The sequence below is a fragment of the Nuphar pumila genome, chromosome 10 (assembly GCF_984573655.1).
Source record: "Nuphar pumila chromosome 10, dmNupPumi1.hap1.1, whole genome shotgun sequence".
Lineage (NCBI taxonomy): Eukaryota > Viridiplantae > Streptophyta > Magnoliopsida > Nymphaeales > Nymphaeaceae > Nuphar > Nuphar pumila.
Genome location: NC_143258.1, coordinates 90,220,835 through 90,239,361, shown reverse-complemented (window position 1 = coordinate 90,239,361; position 18,527 = coordinate 90,220,835). Strand labels below are relative to the sequence as shown.

Below are 18,527 nucleotides of genomic sequence, written 5' to 3'. Positions count from 1 at the left end.
TTAGCAGGAAACAACCACTCTCTCTCTCTCTCTAATATATAGAAACAATGTCTTGGCAATTGTCGTACTCAATCAGAAAGCTTTATGGTACATCGATCTGATTTCTAAAAGTAAAAAGTATCCTCGGGATCACGCTTAATATGTTCTATTTTCTATATTCATATATTAAATCACTAATCAATGATTACCCTTAACTATCTTGAAAATCTAATCTCACAATATTGGCGTGAAATAAATCTACTAGCATGTTAAATGAACTACCTCAATCACATAGTTTAGATCTAATGTTGGATAGCTACATCCGAGCAAACAAGTGCCCGACCATTATAGCATCATGGTTCAAAACCATAGTAGATATTGTATTTTCACATTAAAAGGGTTCATTTGACACAAAATCACCATGCTACCACAAAGTGATAGCAATGTTGAAAATTGTAGTTATTTGTCAGATAAGTAATCCTTGTTTTTTTTCTCTCATTACTGTTGCTATATTCTGTCATTTCAGCCATTAATAACCTGTTCTCACGTGGAAAACAAGCCCTGGTATGCCTAAAAGTAACGGCAAAAATTTTAGAAATATCATAACTGATGATTTAGGGTAATTATACAAACAAGAATGTTCATATTCATTCACTCATTCTGTTATCCCATTGTTCCCAACTTTGTTTGTCACTGGCAAGATGTGGCGTGCCATGGTTGCATCGCAGTGGTGGCCACGGGCAGTGCACGTTCTTAAGTGAAAAGGCTATGTCTATGACTATGGTGGCACCAGGCAACACAACATGCTGGATAATACCTCGGAAAGCAAACATTGGTGTGCACCTTGTATCTTTCTACACATGTCCTCATGCCTTAAGGGGTCGTCCGTGGTCTAGTGTTACCCTTTGAGGGTGTCTTAGGCCACCCACATCCCAACTCTACTACATGTTTGGTATTTTCCTACTCAATCATATGTGAGTAACACATTTGTGCGATCGGTGCGTCAAAAGGAGCAACTTCGTCTGACATGTACGTTGAGAATTTATTATCCAGGATGGAAAAATCGCCAACACATTCTTATATGAAGAAGATCATGGTGCGGCTAGTTTGGCAAAATTCGATACTTCGTTCCAGCAAACTTTAGAGAATTTGGTTAAATAAAAATTTAGAATTCTTGTGTTTTTTGGATTCCTCCTAATAGCAGGGAGTCAACTCCCATAACACCTATATAAGGACCATTTTTCTTGGCTTGCATTGGTATGGCAACCATGTTGTCGAAAAGAAACAACTTCTATATCTCATGGGTAACAATCTTTGTGTGCATGGGGGTGCTCATGAGTATGCAAAATTTTCACTTAGACATCTAAAACATGCAGTGAAGCTCGCCCTTACTCTACACCATGTCGCCCAACCTTGCACTTTTGTGAGCTTAATGAGTGCACGTCGAACAACAATGATTCCTCTTGATTAAGGAGTTTAACTAAGTCATTCTAGCAACTGAATCTGGTTGGCGGTCACCCCACAAGTCTCAAGACTCAAAACTTGCCACATTCAGTGTCCTATAGAAATTTATGCTATCTAATGTCTATGATGTTTGTTTGAATGTGTTGTTGACTATTTAACCCTCGATTGCTTGTGCGCTTGTCACAGAAAGACAACACACACACACATCACTCATTAGCTAAGCCAAAGACATTGGCATTGCTATGTTTTCAACCCGCTCGGCTTGGTTTGTTCAAGACTTATAATGTACTAAGCATGCTTGAGATATACACATCTTCGCACTCTCTAAGACTTACGTACTTCATCGCCTAAAAGCTTCCACACTTCCTTTAAGGTGAGTTGCATATTGATCATGGTGTAAAGAGTTCATCAAGCACCCTCTTTGCATAGCGAAAGCAAGGGTAACTTTTTGCCTGCAACACCAAGACATAGTTCGCAAATTCAGTGGATCAATTTGTGATGCCACCGAGTTGCCTTGCATTGAGCCTAAGGGTGACCATTTTCAGGTCGGTTTGGGCCTAACTTGACTACTTAACCAGGCCTGAAACAGTCCAGGCCCATGTGTAAAATGCACAGGGCCTGACAGGCCCGACCCATTAACTAGGTCAGGCCTAAAGGGGACTGGGTTGGGCCTGTAGGGCACTTATGAGGCCATAATCAGGCCGGGCTGAGCCGAGCCGGCCCAATGGCCACCCCCAATTGGGCCCTAATCAGGCCCAGAAATCAGTATGACTGAGTTAGAGATTAAACTCGGCTGAGTCAACCAAGTCTCATCTTTAACCCATGTGCACATGCATGCACACGCACACACACACACACACAACAGAAATCTATATTCCAAATGGATATACTCCCAGTAAAACTTTTTATATTTCTAAACTATATATTAGCTATTTATTTTTAATAAATTAAATTAAAAACCTTGCCTAAGTCAGGCAAGGCCAGTCCGCGATCTGAGTTCTGAACAATGTTAGCAGTATCAATGGGTATCGGCCGATATGCATCATATAGGCAGAAAATCTAAACCCTTCACTCCTGAATTGGCTATTTTTAATAAATGTATACTAAATTATTTTTTAATACTATTTTAATGATTTAAACAAATGTCACGTTATGATTGACACACAATATTTTATTATTATTTTTTGGCGGATATAGAACGATTCACTTAAGTGTCGGTATCGGCCAATACAGCTGAATCAGTGGCCAAACGATTCAGGGCCGATACCGACAACATTGGTCCTGAAAATGCCAATCACGGCCCACGGTTGGTCACAGTCAAGCAGCACTGTGGATCTGTAGATAATGCGATGAATAAAGCCAAGCATGATCCAGGATCAAGATTCCACGGCCAAAAGTCAAAGTGAATTGATCCCACTAAGTTTCAAATTGATAAGATCAGTGCACAAAAGATAGTGTTAGTGAATATCTACGCATTGTACCCTTTGCTTAGATTCCTTGGGAAAGCAGATAGGCCTCACTGCAAACTGAATGCTCTGAAATGTCACATATCATACACTGATTCCACTTTCACCATTCACAACTTCTTTTTCTCCAAGTTAGGGACCATAGGGAGCTACTTTTCCATTCACGGTATCTCCACAGTGTGAACAAGTATGTGATTCTCAGATTACTTTTGAGGAATGTAAGCTACCGAACTGTCACCTAAAATATAGGATGTTAAAAGGAGGATTTACTGAGAGCTATGTCACATGAATACACCCATTTTTATAAAATTTCCAATATGACTGACATATAAAGGGATACAGAACAGTCAAAATGAAGCATCTGTGTGATAGGGTCATCATTCCTACCATAAACGTGAGCATGCTTTAACTTGGGTATTGCTAGTACCATCATTAATCACACTTTGTTCGGTCCAGGCCATTTGTGCTCATTATATTCCCTACATTCACTTGACATTATTGCCCGAATGAAATAACCTAAGAATCCACAAGCAGTTTGTCAGCTACAATACTGAAAATGAGACCATGCAACCCAGTTTAATTATGCATTAATAAATATGCTTCTGTAAAATGCTCAAAAACTAGTTATTGATTACTAAGTATAGAAGAATTTTCTTGGGGAGTAAACTGTGGCAGGAAATCTTTTTACACTGCTTGCACTTTCTGTTTTCAGTTGAGAAACAATCGCATTGATGCTACATATGGTTCGTGCATCAGAAGCCTTAGTCATGGCACAGTGTTGAGTAGAAGACTGGTTTCTAGGAAGTGTGTATCTTGGGCAATACCATCTATTCATGGTTTTATTTTCAAGTGGTCCTTTCCTTGATTCTTATCAATCTCAAGGGAAGCGTCTGGATCGCTAACTGAAAATTCAAAGGATCAAATGTTACAATATATATGAGAGAAAGTGGCCAATATATGCATTTCCAATACAATCTTACCCATGGTTTGGGAGTCTTCTGGTCAGCCTTGGCATGTAGTTTTAGCAACTCTGAGCGGAAAGTGATGACTATAGAGACTTGAAACTCTATTGAAAATGGTCTGCATGTGAAAGTTGAAAACAAAAACAAAAATGGGTGTCGTCATGTTCTAACGGCATTTGAGATAGCAGACCACAAAATGAAATCACAGGAAGTATGAGACGAGTAATTTGATTTAGTTAAATTGCACCAACTCTGAAACTAATACATGAAACCATTTAATTATCATGATAAACTATATTTAGATGATACTAGCAAGTTCCTTGCAATATATCAAGATTAGGACAAGAGTGCTGAAAAGAAAGAGAACCCCTAGAACGAAAATGACATTAGGCTGTCTTTGACAGGAGTGGTTTTGAGAAGCTTGGGGCATTGACAAGGGTTTTGGAGTCAATAACACTTTGGTGGCCTTCTGGGAGGAAGGGAATTGGAAGTTAAGGTGGGACTTAGAAGTTGTTGAGATGATCATATAAATGTCTCCTAAGGAATAGACATCAAGAATTCCCTTGCTCCAACGCACTAGATCCCTGTAGGGTCAACTTCCAGGAGAGCCTCAGATAATTACAATGAACAAATAGATCCTCAGCGCTGCAAATAACCATATGGCAGAATAAATGAGGAAAAAAATGCCACACATTTGATTTTTAATACCAAACTCCTTTTCCAACCTACTGCAAACAAACAAACAATCTGATTTGACAAAAAAAGCGAAGTTTCCAGTCTTGAAACCAAAAAATTGTGAGAGGATTGGCTTCGGGAAACCCAAAAACAAACATATTTTGAATTTCTTCCATCATAAAAACACCCCAATCCCCAAAAAAGCATGCAGAAAAATGCAAGCTCAATAAGAAACTAAAGACAGTAAAATCCTAAAGAAGTTGCAGCAACCTACCCAGCTGAAACAGTGGGACATGTCATTAGCCGAGGAATTATGATGTAGATGGGAAGCATCATTGATCGACACACATCTCCATCTGCCACCTATGACAGTGAAAAAAGAGCATGTGATCACAATTTCAACAAAACTTCCATCGGGAAAGATTCTGATTACCTGTGTAGTCTGAATGACAGAAGTCTCACTTATAAATTTATCACCGACAAGGATTGTCTCCAGACGAATCAACTGAATATCAATGGAGTGTATTGGGACAGCAGATGCTTCAACTGTTAGATCTCCAGTTAAAGGATTTGACAAGGAGCATTGGGTCACCATTTTTCCAGAAACACGAAATCCACCTGAACAACCACATCCAGTGAAAAATCAGCATCCACAGAATACTTGGACACTGCTGTAGAACTAACAAACTGACGTTATTTACATAATGCGTTCATGCTCCTTTTGTGTGCTTGTCACATACTCATGCAACCTATATTATTTGTTTCACATGTTTTCCAGCTATGCCGTGCAAATTAACATGAAAGAACATTTGTAACTAATGCAAATGGTATAGTTTGCATTGGATATCTCAAGGATCTCTGTCTGCTTAGTCAGGTTAGGAAGAGAATACCTCATCCATTATATAAAAAGCTGACCAAGAAAGAGATTTCCAAACCAAATCAGTCCAATATCCAAAATCCAATACTCATACAAGTAAACAGTAAATCCAGTAATGGTATTATGCAAAAGGAAAAGATTTGGAGTCTCAGTGCCAGTCTGAGCCCTATCCAAATCCGTCAAGGCAACACAATAACCCAAAGTAGGACTTGGTTATACCTAGATGAGAACTGAAGACAAGGTGTTAAGATCCGTTCAACTTGAAGGTGAGTTAAGCACCATCATAGTGAAGCATGCAGAAAATTCAAAATTCTCAAAGAAAAGATGTGGGCAGAACAATTTAATCAATGGCATGCTTATATTCAGACAACAAAGAAGTGCATTTTCCAAAAGAATAGGAGGGATATTATGACAGAAACCATTTTGATATACTCCAAAACTCGTATGCCATGAGACATGAGATGTTGGAAAGGAAAGGACTGTGTGCTTCATCATATTAGGTGATAGAATTGGTAGAAGAATGAATACCTTCTACTGAGAATTGTTGAGTTGGGAAAAAACTGAAAATGAATTCCCAAGACTTGGACTTCAAACTCCTTTCCTTTTCCCCAGTAATTGGACTTCAAACTTGGTTTGAATGGATGAGTGTAGAGGGTTTTCACTTGCACTTGGCTACGAGGTTGAAGAGAGAGAAATAATCACGATAGATATTATTGTTGAAAAATCTGTGATATAAGAGAACAAGCTTCCTAGTTCACCCACAGAACTGGATGTTTGAGCTGGAAAGACCTCAAACCTGTCCTGCTGTAGCATCAGATGTGGCACCGTCTAAATGAGTCATGCACTTCATGAGGAATATTCAATTATCATTGCTTAAATCAGTAGCTTCATTACAAAAAGCTGCATAAATTAGTGTACCGACATCTCCATTGCAAATACCAGTTTTGGTGAGTTCCATTAACATGCAAAAGAAAAGAAATTCCGAGAACATAATTCAATTTTTTACCAATCAATCTATTGATAGTTAAAAAGCTGAGATGGCAATATCCAAAAGAAAACAGCAAGCTGACCTGATAATAATTCTGGCATTATTTGGTGTCCCTGAGTATCTTGAGTAATGTAAAAGCTGACCATGTCAGGATAAGGTGCTACCCCCATGAGTTTAGCTGGAATGAAAGTAATGAAACAACAGAAAAGTTAAAAGTGAAGGCAACGAAATCAGACAAAAAGAGATAAGACAAGCGAGATATTTCACTAATCACTCCCTTATGATAACTTTATACACAAATAGTCATGATCTTTTACCTGGGTCACTTTCAATAATGAATTCCATGGTAGCAGATAATGATTTATGCAGATATCCTTTGATTACGTCTGCAGTTATTAAATACTACCATGGGAAGTGTCAGACTTTTCAACACAAACCAATAATACTTCAGAGGTTAAATATGAAACTGCATAGATTGAGAACAAGCAGAAAACATAACACTATCAATAATAGCAGTCACGCCTGTTCTACAGTTTCTTGCATGAGAATGGGCACACAACCAGCCAAAGGTAAGGAGAAAATAAAAAAGCACAACAGGAGAAACTAGCAACTTCCTGTCAATAAAAAAAAAGAATAATGATTTCATTGATTTCCAAAGGGGCAAATTTTTTTCTTTTGTATGTAACTCACGTCCTGAAAAAGGCACCTAAATTTTTCTTGGCGAATTAAAAGGACCCAGACTTTCAAAAAGCTATCCAGTAAATTTATGATGAAGTGACCATTTTATCCTTGAATAAAAAAAATCAGGGTTAACTGACGCCAATGTAAGTTACTTCTAGCATCAAATGAATGAAATAATGTTCCAGCATCACAGTTTCACATGTAGGGATTAAACAGTGTGAAGGAGGAGGAAATCCTTGGATACAGAGGGGGAAAATGTAACATTCTATCACCTGTTCAGTGAATATCGAAAAACCTGTTTAACCTAACTGAAGACAAGTTTAGGGTACATTTTTGACAATAAAAAAACCCTAGGTTTGATTCTCATTATTGCCAAAAGTCAGGTCATTTTGAGAATTTCCCAAAAAGTAAAAAGAAGTACCTGGATGCTAATATTTGCCCCATGGAAGGTCTCAAAAAAGTTTTCAGATTCGTCAGATCCTGGTGAGGCTAACATAACAGTAAATGGTACCTGTAGCAGACTATCAGATTTTAGTAGCATACATAAGCTGCAACCAATACTGTTTAAATCATGCAAATCTAACATAGTTTCTCATAGAACTTAGCCAGTCATATAGTTACATTATGTGCATCAGTGTGGCAAGTTTGGCATGCCTGCACCCAGTTGGATTATACAAAAATCAACTTAATGCTAAGAGAACTAAATTGGCCTCAACTGTCTCTAGAACAAACATTGAAAAAAAATCATTATATTTTCTTGATTATGCTATGAATTGATAGGCATTACAGCCAAAAGCATTGGTCTCAATTATTTCTCGAAAGTGTTTCGTTAGGAGATTTAAAAATAAGTATTTTGGAAAATTCTCAGCATTTAAAAAATGAAAATATAAAATAATACTGAAAATAGGAAAATATAGTAATCATTTTTCTTACAAAAATATAAATAAAAGTAAGAGAAGCTTTGATATTAAAAATAATAATGAAAAACATACTTGGAAACATAAATAATAAGAAAACAAGGATTTTCTAAATATCATGATATTATTGTACCACATCTTCAACATGGCATCACTTTGAAAATATCGTGACATTTCCAGTTTTTTTCATTTTCTTTCGAAAACAAAAGTATTGTGTGTTATTCTCAAACATGAGAAATATTGGTGACTTTCATAGAAGTACATACAGACACGTGCATGCACACACACACATGCATGGGCCTAATGGGCAGGCCATTAACCAGACATCTGTCCCTGTCACAGCTAGGCAGATTAATGGGCGGTCTTGACCTTACTTATCCAAGGAACCAGGCCGGGCAAACCGGCCTGTTGCCAGCCCTGCCATGATGGTGCAATTTGATTAAGGAAAAACACATATACAAGCCCTCATCAACATTTATTCCCACAAAATTTTCATAATCTCTGTTAGTTGTTTATTCTGGAAATATTTTGCATTGGAGTTTCCTTATCCCTTCTTAATAAGTCAAGGGTCTTTGCTTATAGGCCACTATACTCTTTGCTGAGTCTCATTGACAACCATTGTTTGAAGTTTGAACTGCCGCCTTATTGCTGGACCTATGTACTCTGCATACATTTTCCTCTTAATAACAATTTCCTAAACAAAAATCCAGAAAGAAAAGAGACAATGAACTTGTGATCCTAGAAACAGATCCAACTTTCTTAGAAACAATCTTAATTTGCATCTAATGGTCTATGTTGCCTGTTCTTCTTTGAGATTACTCAGGTTATAGGAAGGCAAAGAGAAAAAGAGAGGGCACTAGATGATTCCAACACAATCAATCGTTCTTTAAAGCTTTTCAAATGATCATGTTTTCTTCATTTTCTCATTAGATGGAAAATGATAGAAAGGAGAAGCTTAACAGCAAACAACCTGACACGTCCAAGATGTTGCCATGTGAAGACAATAAACAAAAGATCATCCTAACCTTCAATGAAAAAAGTTTACAAAAAATTGTTCCTATATAGTTCAGATATATTACCACTGTTTTACCAGCATTAAGCTTTCCAGAATGACTTACATCAATGCATTTACTCCTGTACTTTAACAAAATAACGAGGAATCAGATTAGAAGGAAAAATGCAAATCTTAATAATCAACAAAAATATTAGAACCAGATAAGACTAAGATGTAGGAACAAGAGAAAATGAAGCATATGCAGTTCAGGAAAGTATAAGTAGGTGATGTGATTCCAGAACTCTGTCAGCATGTTAAATGTCTTCACATGGTATAATGAATAGAGAAAACTAATCAGGATGAGTAAGCTAACTAAAGCCAATGTGATCCAACCCCTAATCACCAAGGTTGTGGTTGTGCACTGCAAGTAGCTAAGTTCCTAGAGACCCTGCTACAATGCGCAAGAAAAATGACACCTGTGATACTGACTGTTAGGATGATGCAGTGGATTGCACATCAAAGCAGACAACCAAGCAACTCTGATCCAACCTATCAAAACTATCTCTTGTAACTACTAACAAACAAAAACACAACTCTAGTGAATGATATTAAGTGAACAAAAAGTCAATGCCTCAATGCAAAATCAATTCCAGCTACAAGCATGCAAATTTTCCTTAATAGGGAATCTCTTAATTTCCCTCACTATCTGCCATATGAACACATACCCATGCTACAAGAGCATTCAAACACATCATCAGCAAGTAATGAATATAAAGAGTACCTATTTTACCTGGGTATTTTGAGCTGGCCCTATACTGGCATTGTGTATTCATATCGTACCCATACTAGTAACAAGCATTCCTAGACATGGGTCAACTGGGTTTCAAACTTAACACTTTTTCCATCTTATTATCGAATCAGTGTGCAATCTACATTTGACATCAAAAGTGTCAGATGCTAACTATACATTTTTGGTCATTCCTTGTTTAGTGGTGGGCACTGAAAGGAGCTAAACAAGGAATGTTTGTAGAGCAGGTAGTTAAGGAAGTTGATTGGTGTTTCGAGGAGGATTCAGAATCAATGTGGAATAAGATAGCGGGTGGCATGAGAAAAGTGGCTAAGGAGGTATTGGGTGAGTCTAAAGGCGGTGCACCACTAGGTAAGGATACATTATGGTGGAACGAGGATGTCAAATTAGCTATTAAGGTTAAAAGAGAGTGTTATAGAAATCTAAGTAAGAGTCGTGATAATGAGAATTTGGAGAAGTATATGATAGCAAAGAAGGAAGCTAAAAAAGTAGCTCGAAACACGAGGGCTAAGGTATATAAGAAGGTTTATGACAAGTTGGATACCAAAGAAGGCAAAAAGGATATTTATAGGCATGCAAAGATCAGAGATAGGAAATCGAGGGATTTGGGTATGGTTAGATGTATCAAAGATGAAACGCAAAGGGTTTTAGTCAAAGATGAGGAGATTAAGGAGAGATGGAAAGATTATTTTGATAAGCTATTTAATGATAGTCATGCTCAAGATCTTGGAGACTTCTCCATTCCTTTTCATGAGATAAATCGTGACTTCATGCGCAAGATTCAAAAGAAAGAAATTGCAGAGGCTTTGAAGAAAATGAAATCAAGAAGGGCAGTTGGCCCAGATGGTATACCTATCGAGGCTTGGAAATGCTTGGGAGAGAAAGGTTTAGAATGGTTGACAAATCTTTTTAACTTGATTTGGCGAACAAATAAGATGCCTAATGAGTGGAGGAAGAGTACTTTGGTGCCTTTATATAAGAATAAGGGTGATATACAAGATTGCACAAACTATCGTGGTATAAAACTCATGAGTCATACTATGAAACTTTGGGAGAGGGTGATTGAGTCTAGGTTGATGAAGGTTGTCATGATATTGGAGAATCAATTTGGTTTTATGCCTGGAAGATCAACTATGGAAGCTATACATCTTCTTAGACAACTTATTGAAAGATATAGAGAGAGGAACAAAGATTTGCATATGGTTTTTATTGATTTAGAGAAGGCATACGATAGAGTACCTAGGGACGTTCTCTGGTGGACAATGATGAAGAAAGGTGTTTCTCTCAAGTACATTAGTATAATTAAAGATATGTATGAAGGAGTAGTAACCAATGTCCGCACTTGTGGAGGGGTGACAACCAATTTTCCGATAACGGTTGGGTTACATCAAGGATCTGCTTTAAGCCCTTTTCTATTTGCGATAGTGATGGATGAGCTTACGAGATCAATTCAAGAAAATGTACCGTGGTGTATGTTGTTTGCTGATGATATTGTTTTGATTGATGAGTCTAGAGCTGGGGTTAATGCTAAGTTAGAATTATGGAGACAGACATTGGAAGCTAGAGGTTTTAAGTTGAGTAAGAGTAAGACTAAGACTGAATATATGGAATGTCGGTTTAGTAAGCAACGAAGTAGTGATGGGAGTGTAGTGAAGCTTGGTGAGCAAGAAATACCGGTGAATGATTATTTCAAATATTTGGGATCCATCATTCAAAAGTATGGAGAAATTGATGGAGATGTAAATCATAGGATAAAGGTTGGGTGGATGAAATGGAAAAGTGCAACTGGAGTGCTGTGCGATCGTAGAATGCCATTGCGGTTGAAGGGAAAGTTTTATAGGACGACTATTAGGCCCGCTTTACTATATGGTACGAAATGTTGGGCTGCCAAGAGACATCATATTCAAAAAATGAGTGTAGCTAAGATGCGGATGCTTAGATGGATGTGTGGAAATACAATAAAAGATAAGATTCGGAACGAGGAGATACGTAAGAAGGTAGGTGTTGCACCCATTGAAAATAAGATGCGAGAGAATCGTTTACGGTGGTTTGGACATATTCGGCGAAGGCCTAATGATGCTCCAGTTAGAAGGTTGGAGAAATGGGAAAATATATTAGTTAAAAGAGGTCGGGGTAGGCCTAGGAAGACTTGGATGGAGATGATAGGAAAGGATATGAATGCTTTAAACCTCACCGAGGACATGGCATTGGATAGAAATGATTGGAGGAAAAGGATTCATATGGAAGACCCAAAATGAATTTCTTTTTTTGGTTCATATCGCTGACCCCAATTGTTTTGGGATGAAGGCGTAGTTGTTGTTGTTGTTGTTGTTGTATTTGTTTGTTAACCATATACCTTTGACATGGTTTAGCCTTTTAGCTCATATTAACTATTCCATCGGTTCCTCCTTGTTGTATGCAGTTTGAAAATCAAATGGTTCTAAAGAAGTAGAAGGATTTGGTGCTCTACTGACACCTTTTGATTGCTTGGAAGGTAAAAACCTAAGTCACACGGACTCGGCTAGGGAGGCGCCGCACCCGAGTCGACACGCCCCGACACGGGTGCGGACACTGGTGCAACTTAGGACACGGCCCGGACTCGGTCAACGATGAGTCGGACTCGGTCAACGTTGACCGAGTCCAAAAATATCTATTTTGAGGGCAAAAAACAAAAACACTCATGCTGAGTCCGTCCTCGTTTTGGACCTGCGCCGGGGAGAGCCCCCGGACCCCCTTTTCTGCAAGGGAAAAAGTACAATTTGCAAAGTTTGTAAAACACTTATGTTGGTGCCAAACTTTAGAGGACAATATCCATATATATGCACACACTGGATATATATATATATATATATATATATATATATATATATATATATATATATATATATATATATATATATATATATATATATATATATATATATAGCCGTGTCCCCGTGTCCAAATTTTTTGAAATTGTGTCGCACCCGTGTCGCACCCATGTGACATAGGTAAAAACACTTCCAATAGAATTTTGCTTCACTTGCAAAATCCCGAGCAGTGCCAACACATGCACACACAACCAGAGTTACCGGAAGCTTCTTAGATAGGTGGGAAGCTCGCTTCTCGGAAACTTGCTTCGAAAGCGCGAAACTCCTAGCTTCCAAAACTTGATGAGAACCTCGATTACCCCATGCTTCTCTTATACTTTCCACACACTTCATTTATTCTTATTATATGTTCTCTTAACTTTTCATGCTTCTTATGTGTTTTCTCTAACTCTTCTCACTCACTTCCATGTGATTTCGCTAAATTGGTAGTCATCATTTTTAGATTTTGTTACAAATTTAATTTACACTAAAAATCATGAAATTTAATATTAGTCACTTTTATTTTTGTTTTTATTTTTGTTTTGTTTTGATTCTCATTCAATTCTTATATTTCTGTTTTTTTATTCTTCGCTTACCGCTTCCTATATATTTTTAAAATGCATCGCTTCTTGCTTCTCGCTTCCGCTTCCCGTATCGTTTTATGCTTCCGCTTCCTAGTCTGACAACCTTACACACAACACACACGTACACATATCTTTTCAAGAATTTTCATGTTATACCCTTCGTAACTATGTCACATAGGTGCGGGTGTGGATGCGGCGATGCGGCACTTTAGAAAGACTTGGGTGTGAAGAGGGTATACTTATAATTTTTAACATTTTTAAGTTAACACTACGTGCATATGTGTGCATTTCAAGGTTGCTAGATTAGGAAGCGGAAGCGAAAAACAATACATGATGTGAAAGTGAGAAGTGAGGCATTTTAAATTGTATAGGAAGCGAGAAGCGAAGTTTCAATTTGAAAAAGAAACATGAATAAAAAAAGCAAGCAATAAGAAAACTAGATAAGAATTGAACAAGAAACAAATAAAAACTAAACTAAAATTGATTATTTTTATATTTCATGATTTTTCAGTAAAAGAATTAATTTTTTGTTAAAATCTAACAATGATGATTACCAATTTAGAGAAAGCATATGGGAAGTGAGTGGAAGCATGAGAGGAAGCACATGAAAAACATGAAAAGAAATGTGAGAAAAGCATATAAGAAGCATGAGAAAAGCATATAAGAAGCATGTAGGGATGCAGGGGACAATGCATGTGAGAAGCATATAATCAGAAAACGAGCAGTATCACACTTTCGAAGTGAGTTTTTGGAAAGCGTTCTTCCCACCTACCTAAGAAGCTTCCGATAACTCTAGTTTATTTATGTATTTATATAATATAATATAGATAAAATTGAACTTGGTTAGGGTTAACTGAATCTACTTTTGGACAGAAATGAACCTCAGTGTGGTTGACTTCACCTGACACAAGGGAAGTCATGTCCAAATGTCGCATCCGCATGGGTGCGGTTGCGGTGCCCTGTTAGAAGAGTTCATGTTTCATAGCTTTATAATTAGTGTACCTTTTGATTAATAGAGTTTAATGTTTTTTTCAAGAAAAGAAGCGCTTATATGTTTCTAAGGCCTACTGACAAGAACCACTACAAAAACATGCAAACCTTTATGTAGCTTACTTTTGTAGAATTGACATGTATCTGATTTCTTGAAGATTTTGACTCATGCAGATGACCTAAATCAAAACATTTATTATCCATTCCCAACCTGCACTGCTTCATAACCATATAGGGGCCTAGTCATACCTATGGCATGATTGACATGGAATAATGATTGTTCTCAATCCCTGACTAGCCATACTGCCATTACTGGGTATACTTTCATCAAGATGCCACATGAAAAAAGACTTGAAACTTCCATTACCAGAAGTTATCAAGGCTTGATGAATCAACCAATATATGACCATGATGACCAAAAAATAAAAAACAGATACATCCCTTATTACCATCTCCAGCAAGTAGACCCTTCAGTTAATTTACTTAGTGTTCTTGTTTTAAAATGACTAGAGTGTCAGGGTTTCCTACAATATATAAAGTACTAAAATCGCTATCATATGCTACTTTACAAGAGAAAATGACACATCCAAAAGCAATTAGAAAATCTCATACATTTACACATATTTCAAATGACTGGAATATCCAAAAGTATTTTTTCAGCTAAAAATGCTCTTGTTGCTCCCGTCTGATTGTCAAAATCAAAAAGCAAACCAGAAGCTAGTCATTCATGCTGTATAATCAAGTTTCTCAGCAGTGCTTCAGCTTTAAAAAATGCTAGTATGCATGGCGATAACTAGATGAAACTCACTGATATGCAAGTGAAACTACTTAGCAATTAGCATAAATGTTAGCAGATTTGGCATTGTTAGCAGGTATCCTGCTAACCAAACCCACCCCAAACTGCTGTGTGAATAACAAGTCCTAGTCAAAACACTGTTGTGTTGTGTAACTGGAAAATATTAGTGCAAATTTGCAGTAATTATTAGCCATTATCTGGCTAACCAAAGTTCACCAGAAACTTGCATGTCTGAACGTCAAGCCCTAGACAAAATGATACTACGCAAGTGCAAAGTTAATTCCAGAAACTGTAGCAAGTTTGGAATCATTACCTATTACCCTGCTGAAAATTGCCAGCACGAAAAAAGAGCAATAGTAAAAATAATGCTGTGCAAGTGAAATTACTTTCTGGTGACTGAGGGTGAATACTGCAGCACTAATGGCCAGTTTGTAGTTGGATTTTCAGCATTTGGTAGTAGTTCAACACATCAATTATGGAGCATTTTTGTACAAAAGGATGCTAGTCACTTTGAGATATTTGAGGATATACTTAGGATTTTTTAATATTTTTGGATATTTGGGTTATTTCCCTTTTTAAAAATAATAAGATGAACATCAAACAAACCTTATGCAATAGACATCAATTAAGAAACAATTCCTCCTCGAAAGCAATAACAGGACAAAAAGACAGAATTCAAAATAGTGCAAGCCATATCAAAATATAAATATAGCAAGGAAAACTCATCTGAAAGCAGCACAACCTAGAAAAACTCACATGATTTTGATTGGCTTGATTGAACCATACAAAGACTGAATCACCCCCACCACTCCGCTTTGAACCTAGGAACAAGAGTCCATGACACAAATGGGAAATGATCACTACATCATCATTGTTATCACTTCCAAATTAAGTTTCTTTCCTTCAATCCCCCCTCACCCCAAGGTAAATGGAAACTCCCCAAATGTGCCATCCATTTTCAAAATCGACCAAAGTGGCTGCAAACCTAATGTATCAGCAAAATTCTGATGATACACCCCCAAGACCATGTTGTGGCCATAGTTACCAAAGAAGTGAGTACAAAACGGTGCATGAAGAATGAAACCAGCAGCAACTGTTTAAGAAATGCTTAATGCATGAAGCTTGAAGCGTGAAGCGACTAGCAAAAAGTGAGAGTGAGTAGGAAGTAAAATAAAAAAAAAGAAATAAGCCTGTGCTTTTACTTAAATGCATCCTTATGTATTTCGCCCAAAATTTCCCTATATAATTTCCTCATATGCAGGTTTTTTACAATAAAAACAAGTAAAACAAAGAAGTATTCTTTTAATATAAGAACTGCATCTCCAACATCAGTAATGGTTGCGGCCATGGTTGAACTCAACACAGGTGGCGTCAATGAGGGGTAGAGCTATTGCTTTGCTACAAACAATGCGTTTCTCAAAAGTAACATAGTATAACAACACCCATGTAGTATAAAAGTGATGATGGTCACATATAGACGAAATTGGTATTGGAGGAAGAAGCAAAAGAAAATGAAAAATGCGGGAAACCCACCTGTAGGTTGACGATTCCATTGATGGTAATCTTGATACCATGGTGGGAGATAGGCGATGAGGAAGTGATGATGATCTTCCCTTCAAGGCTTTCCTGCACATGGGTAGACGCGTTTTACGATGAATGGTGGGTGGGAAAAAGAGAAAGACGATAATCTGTAGCCATGATTCTCAAAGGGGTAGAAAGAGAAACAAGAAAAGGAGAATTGATGAGCATAAGTATATACTACAACAATAAAGAGGAGAGGAGGTTATGGAGGACGAAAGGGGAAGGGTGGTTACAGATGGGTGATACACACGATCTGCTCGAGACAGCTTTAGCTCTATAGCCATCAGTCCCTTTGTAGAGAGAGAGAGAGAGAGAGAGAGAGAGAGACCTGTGAACTGCAAATCAAGGGGAACTTGGTGGATGCCAAATGGGGCTGGTGAACGAACCGAGCTGCTTGTAGCTCGGCTTGGTTCGGCTCAGGTGAAGCAGTCTGCGTGCTCGTGACTCGTGAGGTCCACCTCGATGAGCCGAGTCACGAGCAGCTCGTGTAGCATATGTGAGCCTTGGCTCGGCTCATCTAGACTAGACTTGATTAGGTGAGCATAACTAATATTATATGTCAATTAAAAAGAAAACTTTTTTTTTGGATCTGATTAGGGATGAAAAATTAGACGAGCAGTTCACCGTTCGGCTCGGCTTGAAAATTAAGCTCGATGAGCCGAGCTATGAGGCAGCTCATTTAGGTAAATAAGCCGAACATGAACATGGAAAGCTCGGCTCAGCTCAAAAAAGCTTGTTTTATATATCATATATTTTTATACATAATATTTTATATATGATTAAGCTCAGAAAACACTTAAAAATAATGTTTTTTAAAAAACGAGCATGCTCGTTATCGGCTCACCAAGCGCGGCTCATTCAGTTCGCTTACCAATGACATGCTGCATAAGGTCAAGGCTTAAACATTTCATTGCCACTGGAGACCTTATAAAAATATTAATTTTTTTATTTAAATGAGCAAGTTCGGGCTTGACTCATCTGACCATATATGAGCTTGAGCTCTGCTCGGCTAGGCTCGGCTCATTCAAACCATGCGAGCCAAGACTTAACAGCATGTAGCTGCAAATGAGCCGAAACCAAACTACCCCTGTTTGGTTCATTCGGCACATTTATAAACTGTTCTAGGGCCAATAGCTTATCAGCTATTCAATGAAATAGACTAGTCCAGTGATTAAATGGACAATTAAGGAACCATGCCTAAATAAACAATGTTCATGGTAAGAGATTTTCTATGCCTTCCTGATAGGGTGTGGAAGTGGAAACTAGTCACAAATGTTAATTTTTTGAGAGATTTTGAAAGATTTTTTTTATTTTTTGAGAAAATCTCATCGCTTTTTAAAAAAGCTAATTTAAAAAATATATAACAAAAAATAATACGAAAACTTATTTAAAAAACCCTAAAAAGAAAAATGTATTTGAGGAGTTATTTATATGTGTGGAGCCCCACGACCACCCTGCCTTACTTGGCTCACCTTTAAAAGCTACCTGACACACCTGTGTGACAATGGGGTTTGATTCCGCGCCTTTGTCTCAACAACCTCACAACCACCCCACTGGCCACATGGGCGACCCCGCGGTGGTCTTAATGATATCTTTAAAAGACACAATAAAGCAGACTGTAAACAAAACTTGAAAAAATAACAGTTTTTTCTTTGGGGTTGGGGAATGCCAAAGCCTGGATTTGGCAAATCTAGGATTTCAAAGCCATTTGATTTGCCAAATGGTACAAGCTGTTTGGGGTCCGTCTGTTGGAGTTGGCATTTCCTTGCCCAACAACAGCTCTCAAACAGCTAAATATATAGCGAGTTGCCAAATACAAGTGCAATGGATCAGATTCCAGATTAGGATTATTAAAGTAAGACTTGAATGTGTATTAAAATCGGATTCAGATCTATCAAAATGGATTGTTTTTTAAT

The 18,527-nt window shown here is 37.6% G+C and overlaps 1 protein-coding gene across 1 annotated transcript; it reads right to left on the bottom strand.

Annotated features, from left to right (window-relative positions):
• Positions 1–3,467: 3,467 nt before the first annotated feature.
• On the bottom strand, positions 3,468–16,895 carry LOC149827300 (Vacuolar protein sorting-associated protein 26). Its single transcript, XM_090018487.1, has 11 exons — positions 16,845–16,895; positions 16,564–16,656; positions 15,787–15,851; positions 9,089–9,143; positions 7,514–7,603; positions 6,729–6,813; positions 6,494–6,589; positions 4,980–5,164; positions 4,821–4,909; positions 3,890–3,989; positions 3,468–3,811 (listed from the first exon to the last, which is right to left on the bottom strand). The coding sequence occupies exons 1-11, from the start codon at positions 16,893–16,895 to the stop codon at positions 3,755–3,757; spliced, it is 966 nt and encodes a 321-aa protein (XP_089874613.1). The 3' UTR covers positions 3,468–3,754.
• Positions 16,896–18,527: the final 1,632 nt, after the last annotated feature.

Excerpts from the sequence above, each read along its gene's own strand:
- LOC149827300 (XM_090018487.1), bottom strand. The coding sequence starts at position 16,895 with ATGGCTATAGAGCTAAAGCTGTCTCGAGCAGATCGTGTGTATCACCCA. Across the intron at positions 9,144-15,786 it reads ATCAAGCCAATCAAAATCAT|GAGTAAATGCATTGATGTAA; the intron begins GTGAGTTTTTCT and ends GTTAAAGTACAG. Across the intron at positions 7,604-9,088 it reads TTAATGCTGGTAAAACAGTG|GTACCATTTACTGTTATGTT; the intron begins GTAATATATCTG and ends AGTCTGCTACAG.